The sequence below is a fragment of the Panulirus ornatus genome, chromosome 13, assembly GCF_036320965.1.
Source record: "Panulirus ornatus isolate Po-2019 chromosome 13, ASM3632096v1, whole genome shotgun sequence".
Classification (NCBI taxonomy): domain Eukaryota; kingdom Metazoa; phylum Arthropoda; class Malacostraca; order Decapoda; family Palinuridae; genus Panulirus; species Panulirus ornatus.
In genome coordinates, this window is record NC_092236.1 from 12,315,002 (window position 1) to 12,334,517 (window position 19,516).

General features: G+C 44.9%; 1 protein-coding gene across 2 annotated transcripts in view; it reads left to right on the plus strand.

Moving 5' to 3' along the window:
- The first annotated feature begins 765 nt into the window (after window positions 1-765).
- The window catches only part of LOC139752761 (uncharacterized), a 96,221-nt gene continuing 77,470 nt past the window's right edge, over window positions 766-19,516 (plus strand). The window contains exon 1 of one of the 2 annotated variants that reach the window (XM_071668657.1): window positions 766-1,525. In XM_071668657.1, the coding sequence (XP_071524758.1) occupies window positions 1,069-1,525 (457 nt within the window). In that variant the 5' untranslated portion in view covers window positions 766-1,068. The remainder of the gene's footprint in view (window positions 1,526-19,516) is intronic. The other variant, XM_071668656.1, reaches the window with a different exon arrangement.

Below are 19,516 nucleotides of genomic sequence, written 5' to 3' on the forward strand. Positions count from 1 at the left end.
CTTGCGTCCAACGCTTCCCATTTTTGTCCTCCCGCCTACCTGGAGTAAGAGCGGCTGTACGTCATACATGAAAATGTGGAGCTAGAAAAATGTGGGCTAAGACAAGAGTTAGGTCGGCATCAGCCTCCCAGCCGGCAGTTCCTTCCTTCCTCTGACCGGCCCGAACACACGCCCTCATAGAGACTTTTTCCTACACTTCGCATCCTTTTCAGATTGATTCGTACCACATCACTAATGTTGATTTATAATTCTGGAATTAGGTATCGGCTGTAGATTCGTCTTTCTCTGTCTATTTTCTGGTTCCCGCCTGTGAGGCTAATGGATGCATTACTGTGCCGAACCAGTAAAGGAAAATATGAATATTTAAACCTGTAAATACAAATTACAAGAATGACTACGAACGAACTGCACTAAGAGGCGCCTGATGTGGCATATCCGAGCAGGACTCAGCCGTTGTAATCAGGCATTAAACCCACTTCAACCAACCATCTACCAGGATATTGATCTCATGGGTGGGGCCGACCAGCTCGCGCCGCCCACTTTCTCTCGTCGGCCAGTCATCGACCAGGATTTCTTCTCCTCTGCCAGTGGCCAGACACGGATACCCATTAGGGAGGGGCCAGCCCGATGATAACCAATCGTGCTTCAGAGACCGGAATTCAATGAAAGAGATACTAGACCAATCAGAATCGTCAGAGGATAATGGTGGCCCGGTTTTCATTAGCGGTACAAATGGTGTGAAATGGTGATGTGATGAGCGCTGACTTAGGTGATATCAGAAGCGAACTCGACACCGGAAAGACAACACGTGTCCCGGGACCGTGATCGTGAGACTTGGCTACGTGGGCACGGTGCTGACTGGACACGCACGTGACACTGATTATCTCCCTTGATTTTCCCGACGAGGAAATTTGTTACCGAGAGACTTTCGGACATGTGTTCGGCAGGGATTTTGTGTTGATTTACAGTTCGTGAATCTATTTATCGTCGAGACCTGAGGAACCGGGTTGTGGGTGGCGGCCGCGGGGCGCCCAAGAGCCCGGCAGTGTGTGCGACACCCTGGCCACCATGTCGACCAGCGAGCGTAAGTCCTTCTGCATCGAGTCGCTGCTGTCGCGCGAGGCGGTAGCGGCGGGCGTGGGCAACGGCGGACGGGGGACGCTCAGCCCCGCTGACCTGACCACCCAGGAGGTGACCTCGCCTCCCCACACACCGCCCCTTAGCCCCCTGCCCTCGCCCCTCTCCGTCTCGCCCGCCGTCACCTCCTCGGCTATGATCAACCGCGCTACTCTGCTGGGGGGAGCCTCCGCCCCTCTCATGCCCCCGCATCTCTACCAGTACCCGGGCATGGGCGTGCCCCCTGGCCTGCTACCCGCCCACCCCTTCACGCCCACCAGCTCGCCGCTGCTCGACGCTCAGGCCCTCAGCGCCCTCAAGTCGGGAGCGGCGTCGTTACCACCCGCGGCGCTGGATTGGTTCGCCCGTGCCGGCCTCATGTACCCTCGACTGCCGCCCGAACTAGCAGGTCAGCACCTTAACCTCATGTTCTTTACTGTAGTCGACACAACTACGTAACTGTTTACGTTCATCATGTTTGCAGGAAGGGTCTGCTTTGTGCTGTTTTATTCCACATGCATGAAAATAATTGTAGGTTACTTGCTCGAGCAGATATGAAACTGCCATAAAGACAGCGACCCAGACTAATTACACAGGATTAAATTATCATTGTCATATACCAATGGGAAACGTGTCAAAGGAAAAGTATATAGAATAAGGCTATACATGAGCAACTGTCTTGAGCTTTACCTTAGCGCATATACAGCTTACGATCTAAGGGTTTACTGTCCCGACGATGCGACCTTTGGGTCTGTGGTCACGCTCGAGGCCATAATCTAAAGAGGTGAGTCTAGTGGCACTGATGAGGTGCAGAGGATGGTGGCACTAGGCCGGCCTCAGCACCATCGCGCTATCCTCTTCTGCAATGAGATCTCATAGTGGTGGCGCCGGCCGACCTCGGGGTGTCGCTAGCGATTTATAGATATACAGGGGCGGGTATCTACAAGGACAAAGTATATATGATTAACCTCATAGACACTATCCGCCGTGGATAAACACTTGCGCGCAGAAAATCCGTCGCCAATTTGCAACCAAGTTCTTTACTGAAACTCTTCAAAAATACCATCGGAATTATTTATAGACAAGAGGACAGGGCAGATGGCTTCTGACACAGCGGAAAACTAAACAATATTCCCGATATTACGCTTGCGCTGCTCTAAAGGACAACACGTTGGGTTTTTTTTTTTTTTATCATTGTCCATAACCTGTACTCAGCTGATGGAGATCCATGTGGCGGATACCCAACAGCAAGGATAGGCAATGAGTAGAAGAGCCTAAGTCTTAATTACCATGGGCAGGTATTGAGAATGCTACAACGAGGCAGTCAAGCCATCTCAGTTCCTTTTCCTTTGAGGCCTATAAACTCATAGGATTGTTGAGGCGTGTTGCTAGTGACCCCTTGCTGTGGTACACAGGCGATGGGGAGTCGTGGTACCGGTACAGCTAAAAACAATACAGCCCAGAGCGACTGATGGCTCTGCCACAGGGGCAGTTGACAGTAACAGACACTCCACTAACGTTACAGATAAAAGCGACTGGTGACCCTGGCAACGGTACGGGTGACAGCGACTGGTGAGCCAGGTAACAGTACGGCCAACAGCTAGATACTGGTGAAGCTGTTCATCCACATATAAACAAGTCTTCAACATGTCACGTGTCTTCTCTGCTAAAAAAAGGGTTGGCTGTGATCACCATCATTAATTTTTCTTGGTTTGCTTTTCATTTTGTGAAAGTATGACGCGTTCTCCATATTTTCTTGCCTCTAAACTCTCTTCGCAAAGATGGTGTTGACGTACCGAACGCTATACATCTGGTATTCTGGCTTTTACATCAAATAGGATCTTATCCTTATTGCATCTATTATTACCCAAGGATCCCTTTCTGAAAAGGTCTTGTTGTTACTCCTGAACCAATTTTCCGGAGACTCCCTCAGCTCTTAAGGCTGCGTTACACACGGTAGTAGGGACAGGGTGAATTCCCTGGAAGCGAGAAGTTCTCTGACGAGACTGTATCACTCGCGTTTCGTCAACAGAGAATGATACAGTTTTATCAACTATGACTTTCCCACTCGCGGTGTTAACCTCAAACAGACGGAGGCCGGAAGATCTCCACGAGACGTAGAGACTTCTGATAACGAAGTGACGCTTTAAAATATAAAAAAAAAAATCTCCAATGCATGGAAGAAACTTCAGACGAAGAGAAGAAAACTTCAACAATTCTTGGCTGTACACAAAGAACGATACATCCTAGTTGCATTATTTTCCACACGAAGAAACACACAGAAGGGCTTTCTTCAACAAAGAAACATGCACGTACAAGGGATTATTTCACACACACACACACAGACACACACACACACTCCCTGTCTACATACATCCCCGAGACTTCCCATTGTGACAACGTCAGTTTATACATCAGACAATCACAGACTTCAGGTATGATGAAGACAGCCCACAAGCCCCCCCTGTTCTTTCGCCCTTAACTGTGTTGTTATAAAAGTAATTTTAAACCAAACAATGAGGACACACAGGAGCTGCTTGTTCGGTGAATTTTTAATGCCCACATTGTTCCCAAGCACAAGGGCAAAGCGAAAATACAACAGCCTAGTCATACAACATAATAAGTACTCTTGTTCTATGATTTTGAAAAGCTATTCCCCGGTTTACGGGGCATCTCAAAAGACCAGACTCAAAGGCAGATACACTATTTACCTTCAGTTCAGTACATAAATCCATGAGTTGGAGAATACACATGGGAACGTACGTGCTCCCAGCTCATGTCATGCAATTTGAACGTTTGCTGAACCTGAAATGACTTTGAGTCTGGGTTTTTTTTTTTTTTTTTTGAGGTACCTTGTACATAATGTTGCTTCGGTGGGAGGAGGCTTTTGTGGTGGCTTGAGGGAGTCGAGCGCGTGGGTGCAAAAGAGTGGCGGCAGCGGCGGCGGCGGTCCTCGTCAGGGGGCCCCGGGCCGCTCGCTCGCTCTCCTCACTGCACCTGAAACGCCATCAGGATCGAGGAGTGGCCGCCCGCTGGAGATGACGACGAAGAGTCACTGCAGGATACTTGGTGCAATGGGGGGGTCGTCTCTGGATAGGTGGGAAAAGTCCCGAGTGAATGGGTGGGGAAGGGAGGTGCGTGCTCCCGAATGGATTGCTGGGTGTCCAAACGAATAAGGTGAGGGGTTCAAGTGGATGGGAAGAGGATCCAAGCGGATGGTAGGGGATCCCAAGTGGAGAGTTGTAAGTGGGGTCCACAAAAGTTGAGCAACTGGAGTGAAAAAGTTGTACAGGCTGAAAGAGAACACGACATGTGGGAAAGCTGGATTACCAGCTGATAATGGCAAGGAAAAGAGGTGCTCCAAATAAGAAATGGGAGGTAAATGGAAAACGCCCGAGGTTAGGTATGGATGATATGAATGAATACAAGGGGAAGACACGTTTGTAGGTGGAGGTAGAAAAGGTTGTCCAAAACAGAGGTGGTGGATTGAATTTCCTTTTTTTTTTCTACCAAGCTACTGGCACGGGCAATATATGCCTCAATCAGGGCCATCTCGGGTGCAAAAGGAAACAAGTAGGAGGAAAAAATTAAAGAAATTAATCACAGCTTAGGCGTTTGCAGACCTTACTCTAGGAAGGTTATAGGATGAGGGAAAGACGAAAGAGTGATGACTATTCCACACACCGGTGTTGGACAACAGGACATATAACGGCTAATCTTCGTATGAGCAATCTGCACATAAACTATGGGAAGCAAACTGCGCAGGGTCAAACCTTGATAGCAAAAACACATGCGAACAGAGCCGAAGTAAGACTTGCAGAACAAGACTTACAATCGTCAGAGAAGACCAGAAAGGATGGCTGGAGTGCAAGAAAGAACCTCGGTGACGCATACTGAAATGACAGCTGAATGTCCAGGATCCTTCAATTCGCCACTATGTACATGAAAGACAGACTAGATTACCCTACGAAACTAGGCCGATGTAAAGAGCCAACGTGGTTCCGTGACACTGTTCGTGCCGGCGGAGTAACGAAGGGTCGGCCTTAGTAGAACGGGAGCAGCGGGGAGAGCGAGATGCTGCAATATTTATAAATACAAGATGAAGCCGAAATATCCCCGAGACAGGATTATCTCCCATGGCCAACAGCTGGCAGTCACACTGAACACCGAGAAATAACTGAAATCTATTTTCTTCGGTATTTTGTATATCGACTACCGTGGTGCCCCTCCCTGTACACCATTTAAAGGTATCATGCTAAGGCATATTTTAAACCATACATACGAACCACCGACCTTAAACAATCTTTAGCTCCATTTGGCACGAGAGTACGACCTTGGGTCTGATGGTGGGTCGCAATGGTAACCATACAACCATGGAATATATCTGTCTTATTACCAATCTATCTATCTACATATATATATATATATATATATATATATATATATATATATGGGAGGTGTTTGAATGGAGAAAAACTGGAGGAAGTGAAGTGTTTTAGATATCTGGGAGTGGATCTGGCAGCGGATGGAACCATGGAAGCGGAAGTGGATCATAGGGTGGGGGAGGGGGCGAAAATTCTGGGAGCCTTGAAGAATGTGGAAGTTGAGAACATTATCTCGGAAAGCAAAAATGGGTATGTTTGAAGGAATAGTGGTTCCAACAATGTTGTATGGTTGCGAGGCGTGGGCTATGGATAGAGTTGTGCGCAGGAGGATGGATGTGCTGGAAATGAGATGTTTGAGGACAATGTGTGGTGTGAGGTGGTTTGATCGAGTAAGTAACGTAAGGGTAAGAGAGATGTGTGGAAATAAAAAGAGCGTGGTTGAGAGAGCAGAAGAGGGTGTTTTAAAATGGTTTGGGCACATGGAGAGAATGAGTGAGGAAAGATTGACCAAGAGGATATATGTGTCGGAGGTGGAGGGAACGAGGAGAAGAGGGAGACCAAATTGGAGGTGGAAAGATGGAGTGAAAAAGATTTTGTGTGATCGGGGCCTGAACATGCAGGAGGGTGAAAGGAGGGCAAGGAATAGAGTGAATTGGAGCGATGTGGTATACCGGGGTTGACGTGCTGTCAGTGGATTGAATCAAGGCATGTGAAGCGTCTGGGGTAAACCATGGAAAGCTGTGTAGGTATGTATATTTGCGTGTGTGGACGTATGTATATACATGTGTATGGGGGTGGGTTGGGCCATTTCTTTCGTCTGTTTCCTTGCGCTACCTCGCAAACGCGGGAGACACCGACAAAGCAAAAAAAAAAAAAAAAAAAAAAAAAAAATATATATATATATATATATATATATATATATATATATATATATATATATATATATATATATATATATATATATATATATATATTTCTTTTCTTTCATACTATTCGCCATTTCCCGCGTCAGCGAGGTAGCGTTAAGAACAATGGACTGGGCCTTTGAGGGAATATCTTCACTTGGCCCCCTTCTCTGTTCCTTCTTTTGGAAAATAAAAAAGAAAAAGAGGGGAGGATTTCCAGCCACCCGCTTTCTCCCCTTTTAGTCGCCCTCTACGACACGCAGGGAATACGTGGGAAGTATTCTTTCTCCCCTATCCCCATATATATATATATAATAGAACATGCGCGCGCACCACTGTGACCTCTTGCTATATTATCCCTGTGGATAGAGGGGAGAAAGAATTACTACCAGGGTATCTCCTGCGTGTCGTACAAGGATGACTATGAGAGGCGGCAGCCTGCAAGGGGGGAGGGGGTAGAAATCTTCCCCCTGCAGTGTTACTTTCCTTGTGAAGTAATAACCAAATGAGGATATTTTATCCTCCAAGGTTCAGTCTTCTGTTTCAGACGCTAACTGATATATATATATATATATATATATATATATATATATATATATATATATATATATATATATATATATATATGTATATATATATATATATATATATATATATATATATATATATATATATATATATATATATATATATATACATATATATATATATATATATATATATATATATATATATATATATATATATATATATATATATGTATATATATATATATATATATATATATATATATATATATATATATATATATATATATATATATATATATATATTGGAAGTTATATAGATTTCGACAACACAAACGGGAATGATAATGAGCGTGACTGTGATAGGAGTGGAGGAGCCATCGAGGACCAGCGCCAAGGCAGCCTCAGACAATAGTGCGAGCGGGAGTTTTGCCTCGCTAATCCCTCCTTCGTTAGGGAAACTTTGACCCATAAGCCCCGGAAAATTGGCCTAATGCCGCTCTGATGAAGACTAATTCAGAAGCCAAACACGCCGCTCTCATCATTTGCCCAACACTCCACCAGCCTAATAATCTGGCCGTTATCTTGGCCTTATCAACACCCACACACCTACACACACACACACACACGCACACGCACACACACACACACACACATGACGCTACAGGGACGCACTGAGATAAGTCTCTATATCACATACCTTGTCCCAGGTGCGCATGTTGATATTAACGCTTACACAGACGGACAACATGAAGGCGCAAACTACAGTACCCATCCTCCAGCAATCACTCTAGCGACCGTATGCACTATCCTCGTCGAACATCTCTGCTGCCGACCACCTCCACACCTTCAGGAGCTCAAGAATTGACAGCAATTCGTGAAAACCTAAATATCTGGGCAAACGCCACCTGAAAAGGACAGTAAACGGACGGAAATTGGACGAGACTAATGGGTTCGAGAGACGAGAGGGTATATGAACAAGAGGGGAAATGAGAGACGAGGTGTTTAGACGAAGAGTGGACTATGGCAGACACCCTTCTGCAGGTGATGGCGCTGTAAGCCTTTAAGAGACATCGCTGCCAGAGGGCCACATCACCTGCCACCGCCAGTCACCCGAGGTTAACCTATCTATTGACACACAAAGACACATACATATAGTATGATTTTTTATGCTTTGTTTTTGTTGGTGTGCGTGTGCTTGTATTTATGAGTGGCTGAACTGTATGCATATGACCGCATGTGTACGGCAGTGTGGAAGGGTTTGAGAATGTGAATGATAAATTGGAATGCGTGTGTCAAAGTCCCGTTGTATGCCCTGGGTATATATTTATGCTCTGTAAACCCACCACAGCGAAGGGTACAAATTACATTTGTTTTCGGAGCGGATCCTTCATCATGGCCAACTTACCGACGGGGCTCGTTTCTCTTCGTATGACTCGTTACGTCACTTCGTTGATAAATAATAACTTTTCCCATTACGTTACTTTCGAGCAATTTCTCACCGCCAGCAGCGAAAGCTAAACTCGCTCTGTTGTAGCAGCTTCCCTCATGTGTCCTGTGACTTATTTCAATAATACAGTGACATATCGTGAATAACAAGCACATTTATGTGCGTCTAACAATGGACCGTAACGCTGCTATTTTTCAGCTGCTATTTTGTGATTTTTCTTTTTGGTCTTTTTTTTTGTGGTTTCCTATACACCACCCTGCATTCAGCACCTCCACTAGTACTGCCATGTTTCCCTTCCTAAATGACTTATCTAACTTCGTAATGCGCCATCTGATTCATATCTACATTCATGTTAGTTAGATTCCTTAAAGTTAGATATCATAAAGTTATATCAGTTGTGTCCTTAAAGTTATATCGGTTATATTCAAACATAATTACGATTTAAAACTGTCAATGGAGAGGGGAACAGATGGAAGCCCTGCTGAAATACAGTAGTAGAGGCAGTCCTGACGAAATACAGCAGGAGAGGCAGTCCTGATGAAATACAGTAGTACAGGCAGTCCTGACGAAATACAGTAGTAGAGGCAGTCTTGATGAAATACAGTAGTAGAGGCAGTCCTGTTGAAATACAGTAGTAGAGACAGTCTTGATGAAATACAGTAGTCATAAATCAGCATAAAACTACCAACTGTATATAAATATATATCATAATACTCTACAGTGTCATTGGCTATAACGAAGGGATGAATAATTCTGAAGGGGAGGTGTTCGTCAACAGGAGGGAGGAAAGAGGTCCAGAGCTCACCTCTCGCCATGCCTAGTAACTCCTTGACCAGCCGGGAACACCCTTAACATAATGGCATAACCCTCAACCTGACTCTTATGGGTAATAGTCAAAGGCTACCCTATCAAGCTCTTGGGGTCGTTCCTTCGCGCTCAAAGTGCTCGTGGTTCGAACGCCTTGGGCCATTGGGGTCTTCCCGGCCAGCGTCTCTTCGCTGTGTAATTCAACCCAAAACATTTCATTCGTTGCTGTTAATCTAACCTGACACAAGTGGCGCCACCACTTCGCCTTCAGGAGGATCATACGCGAGGCTTCCGACGGAGGAGGAGGAGGTGGAGGTAATGCGGGGTTATCAATATGCCTCCTGTGCTGGTGCCCCGCAAGGGCGTCAGCCGATCCTTCGAAAATTACAGGACAGTCTCTTGCCTCTGCTCGAGCCCCAGTCAGTCAGTCCAGGAACCTGACGGTGACACCGTGTATATATCAGAACCCTGGACGCTGCGCTGATCTGTAGTGTGTTATCCTCTTGAACACGGCGCGGGTATTGCAACCATTGGGCTCAATGGCCTGGCTCTTGAACCGGGAAGTCACGCTTCGATACCCATCGGGTAGTATCGTCGTGCTCAAGGGGCGTTACGCAAAGACACTATCCAAGAGGATGTACATAGCTGCTCTATCTGTGGTCTAATCTTTTGTAAGTTATTCTGAGTACGTAAAGAATAGTTAGTGATGTAACAACCATAAGATGGAGAAGTACCACTTCACAGACTCGCTCCTGCTTCACACGGACCCTTCACTGACACACAGCGGGTCTGTACCCTTAGCCCAAGCCTGCCGCCTAGCCATCACCTTCTGGGGAGTAACGAAGTCGCCCACATAAACTTTCTATCGGCTGACGCTCTGATTATCCTAACATCTTCCTGTCTCATCTGTGGCTCCGGACACAATGCCTCAAAGACTTATCACATTCCGATGGAAGACAAATACGATGATTGATCGAGGTCACTCCCACAGGAAGACGTCACACACACACACACACGTCTATACATAACCATTACCTCCTAAATACCACAAGTGCGCGGCTGGTCACAATGATACACCCATTACTAAGCTGATACAATTAGCCTCTGGTTGGACAGGAGGAGCCTGGTCATCAGGTAGGTTTCTTAATGAGGTCATTACCTCGTTCATTACAGCACCCAAGTGTCACAATCAGCATGTAATTACGGCGGAGGAGTACCCGCCGGTGGGGGTGTCGCCTCGAGTGCCTGACGGGGGTCCCTCACTCCCTTCCACACTCACCTTTGGTCACCGAGTCTCCCGTTTTCTTGCACTCTGGAATCACCTCTGGCGCTCCAGTAAACCAAAGGCATATATACGTTAGTTATCGACGTATCGAGGATGATTGTCAGTTTATCTATCTATCTATCTATCTATCTATCTATATATATATATATATATATATATATATATATATATATATATATACATGTGTGTGTGTGTGTGTGTGTGTAATTACCTATTTGTAAGGCACGGGGAGGGAGTTCTACACTCACTGGTGCCCCGCCACTAGAACTTTCCCCACTAACATACAACTTTTTAAACTTCTGTATACTGTCCGCATTCAGTTTCATCACCGTGTGTGTGTGTGTGTGTGTGATTACTATTTGCGTGTTACGGGAAGAGGGTTTTACGCTTGTGTTGCCCGGTCACTTAACCTTGTATATATGTACCATGTCTTTACTCCTACACACACACACACACACACACACACACACACACACCAAACCAAAACCCAATCAAAGACCAGACTCGTGGGGATGATAAACAGTTGGGACTAGCCGTGGGCCGACAGCAGACGCCCAGGGTTTGAACCGATGCTGGCCCGACCCTGGGCGGGCCCGTGCTGTGTGTATCATCAGCTCCCGGTCACAACGCGAGAAATTTCCTTGTTACAATTTACCACACATCATCAAGTGACAACATTTCATATCGCACAACAAGTTATCAAAATCCTATCGTCCAACTGGGAAGGTGTTGTGACAATTTTAAAAGAAATACACTTTCAATCCTAAATTGTATATCGCTTCATTCAACACTATGATAATACATTTACATCGTACATTTAAGAAAAAATAATCCTATTTCGCACTAACAAAATATAATCGTATGGTCGCACGCCGCTACATTCGACAGAATATAATCGTGATCACATATTGCGTTATTTAACGCAATATAACGCCATATTTTCTCCATTTAAGAATATGATCATATAATCGCATTTCGCAGCATTGCGATAGTGTAATACAATCGCATATCGCACCGTTAAAAAATAGACATAATAATATAACCGCACATCGCACCATTTAACGAAATCTGATCGCACATCACAGTATCTAGCAAGATATATAGTCATAATTGCACACTGCACTATTCAAAATACAATCATATAATCTCACATCGCACCATTTAACAAAATGTAATCATACAAACGACTGCTTAAACGACTTGTAATGATCTAATTTCCACAACCTGATCCACTTTATACCACAACACATTAACTTGCTTCAATATTGCTAGACTTGTGGATAGCACTTCGTACTTAATTTTGTCTTACTGTGGCCTTCAACCCCTAAACTCTTTCTGAAAATATAATCGTAAAGTAACTAAATATAATCGTAAAGTAACTAAATATAATCGTAAAGTAACTAAATGTAATCGTAAGGTAATTTTGATTTAATGCCTTCCTAGAACTACCAGAATTATGGGTTATGAAACCAGGTGGGTAGTGCTTACGAGGAGAGTAATTGTCTTATCTACCAGCTACGTAGATCCCTTCAAGACAGATTTGTGTATCTAGAACAAGACTGCAAGACAGACGTGTATCTAGAACGAGACTGCAAGACAGGTGTGCATCTAGAGCAAGACAGGTGTGTATCTAGAACAAGACTGCAAGACATATTTGTATCTAGAACAAGACAGGTGTGTATCTAGAACAAAGAGTGCAAGACAGGTGTGTATCTAGAACAAGACTTCAAGGCAGATGTGTATCTAGAGCAAGACAGGTGTGTATCTAGAACGACTGCAAGACAGATTTGTATCTAGAACAAGACAGGTGTATGTCTAGAACAAGACTGCAAGACAGATTTGTATCTAGAACAAGACAAGTGTATGTCTAGAACAAGACTGCAAGACAGATTTGTATCTAGAACAAGACTGCAAGACAGATTTGTATCTAGAACAAGACAGGTGTGTATCTAGAGCAAGACTGCAAGACAGATTTGTATCTAGAACAAGACAGATGTGTATCTAGAACAAGAGTGCAAGACAGGTGTGTATCTAGAACAAGACTTCAAGACAGATGTGTATATAGAGCAAGACAGGTGTGTATCTAGAACAAGACTGCAAGACAGGTGTGTATCTAGAACAAGACTGCAAGACAGGTGTGTATCTAGAACAAGACTGCAAGACAGATTTGTATCTAGAACAAGACAGGTGTGTGTCTAGAACAAGACTGCAAGACAGATTTGTATCTAGAACAAGACTGCAAGACAGATTTGTATCTAGAACAAGACTGCAAGACAGATTTGTATCTAGAACAAGACTGCAAGACAGATTTGTATCTAGAACAAGACAGCTGTGTATCTAGAACAAGACTGCAAGACAGATTTGTATCTAGAACAAGACAGGTGTGTATCTAGAACAAGAGTGCAAGACAGGTGTGTATCTAGAACAAGACTGCAAGACAGATGTGTATCTAGAACAAGACTGATGTGTATCTAGAACAAGACTGATGTATATCTAGAACTAGACTGAGTGTATCTATATCAAGACTGATGTGTATTTATATCAGACTGATGTGTATGTATAGCAAGACTGATGTGTATCTATATCAAGACTGATGTGTATCTATATCTATATCAAGACTGATGTGTATCTATATCTATATCAAGACTGATGTATATCTATATCAAGACTGATGTGTATCTATATCAAGACTGATGTGTATCTATATCAAGACTGATGTATATCTATATCAAGACTGATGTATATCTATATCAAAACTGATGTATATTTATATCAAGACTGATGTATATCTATATCAAGACTGATGTGTATCTATATCAAGACTGATGTATATCTATATCAAGACTGATGTATATCTATATCAAGACTGATGTGTATCTATATCAAGACTGAAGTGTATCTATAGCAAGAATGACAGCATCTACAACAAGCCTGACTGATATCTGTGTCAAGACTAATGTGTATCTATAACAAACCTCACGTGGCATCTATAGCACGAGTGACAGCATCTATAGCAAGAATGATTAACATCTACAACAAGACGGACATTATCTGTAACAAGACTTAACGTCAACTACAACAAAGAGTGACGAAGTCTCGACAACACGACTGATGAATATCAACACGACTTGACGGTACCCACAACCAAAGGAAGCATCCCAATGGCCGGTGGTGACTATGGTAACACCGACGGTGTCTTTAATAACACCATCGTCCACCTCTGTAATCACTGCCGCCCGGGGGCGGCCACAACCTCCACCACCTCCTCCTCCTCCAGGCCATCGCAGTCCGGGGGATGGAAAAGGAGGACGAGTGGTCGTTTCCAGTAGGAAAGGGGGTGAATGGTCTTTCCCCCCCTGTCGGACGCGCAGCTTTTGTGATGTAAATGGCTCGACTGCTTTTGACAGCACGGGGCAGACAGTATGGCCTCTCGAACACGACGCTACGTGCCATTGTGGTGCGACAGCCTCTGCTATTGCTGATGAGGTTACAGTGCCTGTCCACCTCACAACCTTAATGAGGTTAATGGCAGTCGTGGCCCTGAGTATGAGAGCGGCATCGGGCCCTCCTGTTAATTACAAAGATTATATACACATAATGAGGACGCTGATCTCTTAACCGTCTATATGAGATACTTCTAATTAACATCTGTTATCTCCGCCTGGGGAGGTGAGGTTCCTACAGCTGCTCACCAGTCATTACGATCCATCAGTGCTCAGCGTAATTCATTAAGCTGACCTGCTATCATCTGCCTTATCTCGAGATTAACATATCACAACCTATCTCAGCCGCGGTAATACAGCCTTCCGTAATACACCGAGGAACACCAGACCTTCGTTACGTATATGAAACATAGATATACAATACTATATGTGTCTATGAAGTACACATACAGTACGTGTCTATCAAATACACATACAATATTTACGTGTCCATGAAATACACACATACAATATTTACATGTGTCCATGAAATACACATGTACAGTATGTGTCTATAAAATACACATATACAATATTTACATGTGTCCATGAAATACACATGTACAGTATTACCTCTTATGGATAAACACATATACAGTAACACTACTTAGTAATAAAGGTAGTATTGCCTCTTTATATGAAATACGCCGATATAATATATGGGATTCTGTAGCACACACCTCATCAGTATTATTCCAAGGGGAACTGTCAGTCCTCCCTCGCCACTGTCTAAACATCATTCCGTCACACAACTGTTAACAAAGGAATACTGCGATATGGCAGAACACTTCGGTCCATGATTGTATTTTATTTGACGGGACTGGACCATTATTCTACAGCTATTGTGTCAAATTAAAGAATGTTTTGGTCACTCACTTACTTGATAAATTATTTATTTAGCAGAAACACACACACACACACACACATCCGACAGTTGCAGGAGAGGCTACTGCTGCACCATCCCCGCTACCGTCACCTCGAGATCCCTCGTCCCGTGGATTGCAGATCGGCACCAAGTTCGCATCAAAACCATCCACAACCTTGTTATAACCATCGTGGACATGATTAATGCACTTTGATAATGTCTGTATAAAGTCTGGCGGTCTGACACGCTTTCCCCTTGATACTGGCCCAGTAGCTTTCTTGTCTGCATTTGTCTATATTTTTTTAGTATATGGTTTTATCTTAAATAATAATCCCTTCATTATCATTGATTTATTACACACACACACACACACACACACATATATATATATATATATATATATATATATATATATATATATATATATATATATATATATTCAAAATCATGATCTCAAGAATGTGGAACATCATAATCTCCTCATGACAATGCCTTCTCTACACGTACACCCTCACAGCCTTCCCACCTCACCATCCATATTTCCCTCATAGAACACTGATACCACATAGACTAAATTTCTTTCTATCCACAATATCTACTCTCGCCATTGATCTGACCCTCTAAAGAAAAATCTCACTTCCCCTGACCCGCCTCTTTATGTTATCCGGCACCTCCCTTGTCACATAAATCCCCCTGAACCTTGTGCACTGTGCTGGGGATGAGGGGGAGATATAATGCTAAACCCACGATTCTCTCCTCCGGGTCGTAGGCGGCGACCACAAGTGGCAGGAGCAGAGGGTTTGCTCTTCACTCCCTGCCCGAAACACGACCCCCACACACCCAGCATCGCTGGTAGTAGGCACCTCTCCCTCATAACCTGTCATCCTGCCTGCCCATCAGCCAACCCCTCCTTCACGACAAAACGATCCAATCTATCGCCTTAGATCACCGTCAGCCGGACGGGCCGCGTTTCGGATGGCAGAAAAAAATGAGAGCACCAAAGTTTTTGATACAGACGACAAGGCAGCAGCGATAAGGGAACCTATTAGATCGGACCAGAGGTAAAATGAAGGGACTGAAATGGAAAAATCTCGAATGAGCCAGCAGATAATGACCTAATCATTTAACCATGGAAAGTCTGAGGGGCCTGGATGTGGAAAGGGAGCTGTGGTTTCGGTGCATTATTACATGACAGCTAGAGACTGAGTGTGAACAAATGGGGCCTTTGTTGTCTTTTCCTAGCCCTACCTCGCACGCAAGCGGGGGGAGGGGGTTGTTATTTCATGTGTGGCGAGGTGGCGATGGGAATGAATAAAGGCAGACAGTATGAATTATGTACATGTGTATATATGTATATGTCTGTGTGTGTACATATATGTATACGTTGAGATGTATAGGTATGTATATTTGCGTGTGTGGACGTCTATGTATATACATGTGTATGTGGGTGAGTTGGGCCATTCTTTCGTCTGTTTCCTTGCGCTACCTCGCTAACGCGGGAGACAGCGACAAAGTAAAATATATAAAAAATAAATAAATATACTTAAATGACTTTTAATATTTTTGCTGTCTCAGAATCACTGGGTCAGCCTAGTCTTTGCTGACTCAAGATCATTGGGTCAGCCTAGTCTTTGCTGACTCAAGATCACTGGGTCAGCCTAGTCTTTGCTGACTCAAGATCACTGGGTCAGCCTTGTATATAAGTATAGTGCGCTCGTACGCTTCATACTGACGTAGTTGATCTACGCTACCTTCATCCTTGCGTCGGCCTCCCGGTGGCTCGAAACACCACCAAATGCTCTCTCGCCTTGTCTCTTCCACCTCGGCCACACTCGTGCGCTTGCTCCAGGACCCCTTGAGCCATATGACAGAAGGATATCTTTCACCGTTGGACTCCGTCCTCGTCTTGCTTTATGACGAGCTGGATTTACTTTTCTCATCCAGGACTTCCTCTCCTCCTCCTCCATTACCATTCCAATACAAAACTTTCATCACAGTGTTTAATTCAACCACACTAACCATTTCTTCATCGAAAGTCGGTCTCTTGTTTATGTTAAACTCTTCGTTTTCTTTTTTCAATCTCATTTTCTTTTATATTTCTTTTCAGATCTTGATGGAAATCCACATTTACATCACCTTAAAGCCCTTTTCACATCCTAAACGACCTTTCTACATTATCCTCTTTATGCAAGGCTCGGCATCTTTACGTATGATATACTTGACAATAGAGTCGAGGCGTTCTCCTTGCCCTCTTCAAGGTCAGTGTTGATGAAATATTGACAGAAGACGGACTATCACGTCGTGAACTTCCTTGGGAGTGAAAGGATGATGGCGATGTTCCTGAAAGGTTGTGATGTACGCTCGAATGGTTCGGTACAGGAGAGCGGGACACCAGAAACATACAGGGAGGTCTTACGGGAGACAAATTTGTATATCTTTGTAACCTTATAAAATGGTTTGGACATATGGAGAGGATGAGCGAAAAGAGAATGAGTATTAGAATATACGTGTCAGAGGTGGGGAGAGAGAGAGAGAGAGAGAGAGAGAGAGAGAGAGAGAGAGAGAGAGAGAGAGAGAGAGAGAGAGAGAGATGGAATGATGAAGTGAAAGAGGCTTCGAGTTATCAAGGCCCTGGACTTTCAAGAGAGTGAGGGTGCAACCAACTCTTAGACGTAGGAGGAGGATGCCCTGATCTGCAAGAGGACGGACATGCTAACATCCTCACCTCTAAATCTCACTTATTTCAACACATGTCGAAGGCCTTGTTCTAAAACACCGTCGATAATTAGATAATAATCACTCTGGTCATAGTCATGATTTTTAACTAATCGACCAGGAGGCAATGTTGGTCCCCTTCCAAGTACCTACCTACCTACCAGCCATTCACACGGGGGGGGTGTGGGGTGCCAATCCGAACGCCACTATCTGCCACTATCAGGGGATTAACAGTTAATACCCTCAACTACCTAATTAAACAGTCCCTCGCCTGGTATCGCCACCAGAGGGTACCGCCCAGGTGCCAGAGGTTCCACTGTCCCAGGGGGCTCTCAAGGTTAAACCAGACCCAGCGCTATACAACACAGCCAGTCTCACTAAGGCACGTATCTGACGACTTTCAGCACTGCGTGGGGAAACACTGGTAGCACACGAGAGAAAGAGGCAAATGGAATGGACATGACGATTAACCGACCACCATAAAAGCACATCAGATGACACATCAGGGAGGCACACAAGTTAGCTGTAAAGTGAAAAAAAAGAGTTCGATATTTTCCTCATGTGCGACGATGTCCCGAGACGAATGTTCAAAGGCGGAATCAATGATCACCGAAGAATGTCTACAACATTAAGAAATACATGCAAGATGGCACAGAGGAGAGGAAAGGCTGCAAATATCATTAGATCTAGAGTGTCGGACGGTTGCCTTGTCCCTCGGTCCGTTTGTTTGTCTGTGTGTGTTTACCCCAGGCTGTGGGTGAGGGGGTGTGAACACTGCCGGCACCGGCCCAGTGTGTGTGTGTGTGTGTGAGGGGCCAGTGCCTGGCAGCTCCGATGCTCCTGGCTCTACTTCCATCAGCGTATTGATCACCCACACACCAAAACTTTGTGGCCCCATCCTGTGTTTACGTTTGCCCGTGTTCCTGGTGGTGCCGCATGGGTGGGTGGGGGGGGTTGAGAGAACACGGTGGTGGGACTGAAATGTTTAACTAAACGGGGAAATGCGGACGGGGACTGTGAATGGACATAGAGGAGAAGGGACGTCAAGTTAATACGGGAAAGAGGGGTTGCCGTTTAACACGGTGGGGTTAATGTTGGCACTTAATACGGTGCAGGAAGGGCAGCTATTAGTTAATACGGTAGGGAAAGGTTGTCAAGTTAATACGGTGGGCAAGCACTGTCAGTTCATACGGTAGAGATAGGTTCAGTTAATACGGTGGGGGTACGCCGTGGTTAAGTCCCCACTTAGTGAAAGAGGGACTGGGACATCACACGGTGACGGGGCGGGAGTGTCCCGGTCAACAAGGTATAGAGGGAGAAGGGGCCACGGAGGGCGGGGCTGTGACTGCATACGACGAGACGCCACGACCCGGATGTATACGATGAGGGGGAGGGAACATGCAAAAGTAAACAAATCTCGGAGGGAAAGAGAAGTGTGGGTGCTTTTCGTAGAGAGAGAGAGAGAGAGAGAGAGAGAGAGAAATGTACGTATATGTGTGTGTGTGTGTGCCTGTCTGTCTGTCTATCTGTCTGTGAGGAGGAGGTTTTCACAGTTGACGAAGACGATGGGAGACCTGGACAAGTAAGCGGGGCACGAGACTGTGCACTGAGGGACAGAGGATTTGTGTAAATAAGAAGCTTTTAACAGACGAGTGCGACTGTGAACACAAGAGACGGGCGAATAACAGAAAACGCTCCTGGAGAGAGAGAGAGAGAGGTTAGCACACCGCGACGGAATGTATCACCAGGCACATCATGTGAGTGGATGCGACGTTTACAAAGAGGTTAAGGGTGACGGGGTACGGAGGGGAAGAAGAACCCGCCAATGTATGAAGTATATGTTGTGGACGGCACTGGGAGAGACGGTCGACTGGTACATACACACGAGAGGGAAGGCGTAGCCCGACTCCAGCAAAAATTACGTACGGAATTCGAGAGTGGGTCAAGCTGAGGAGGGGCGTCTCCTGAACCAGTGTTAT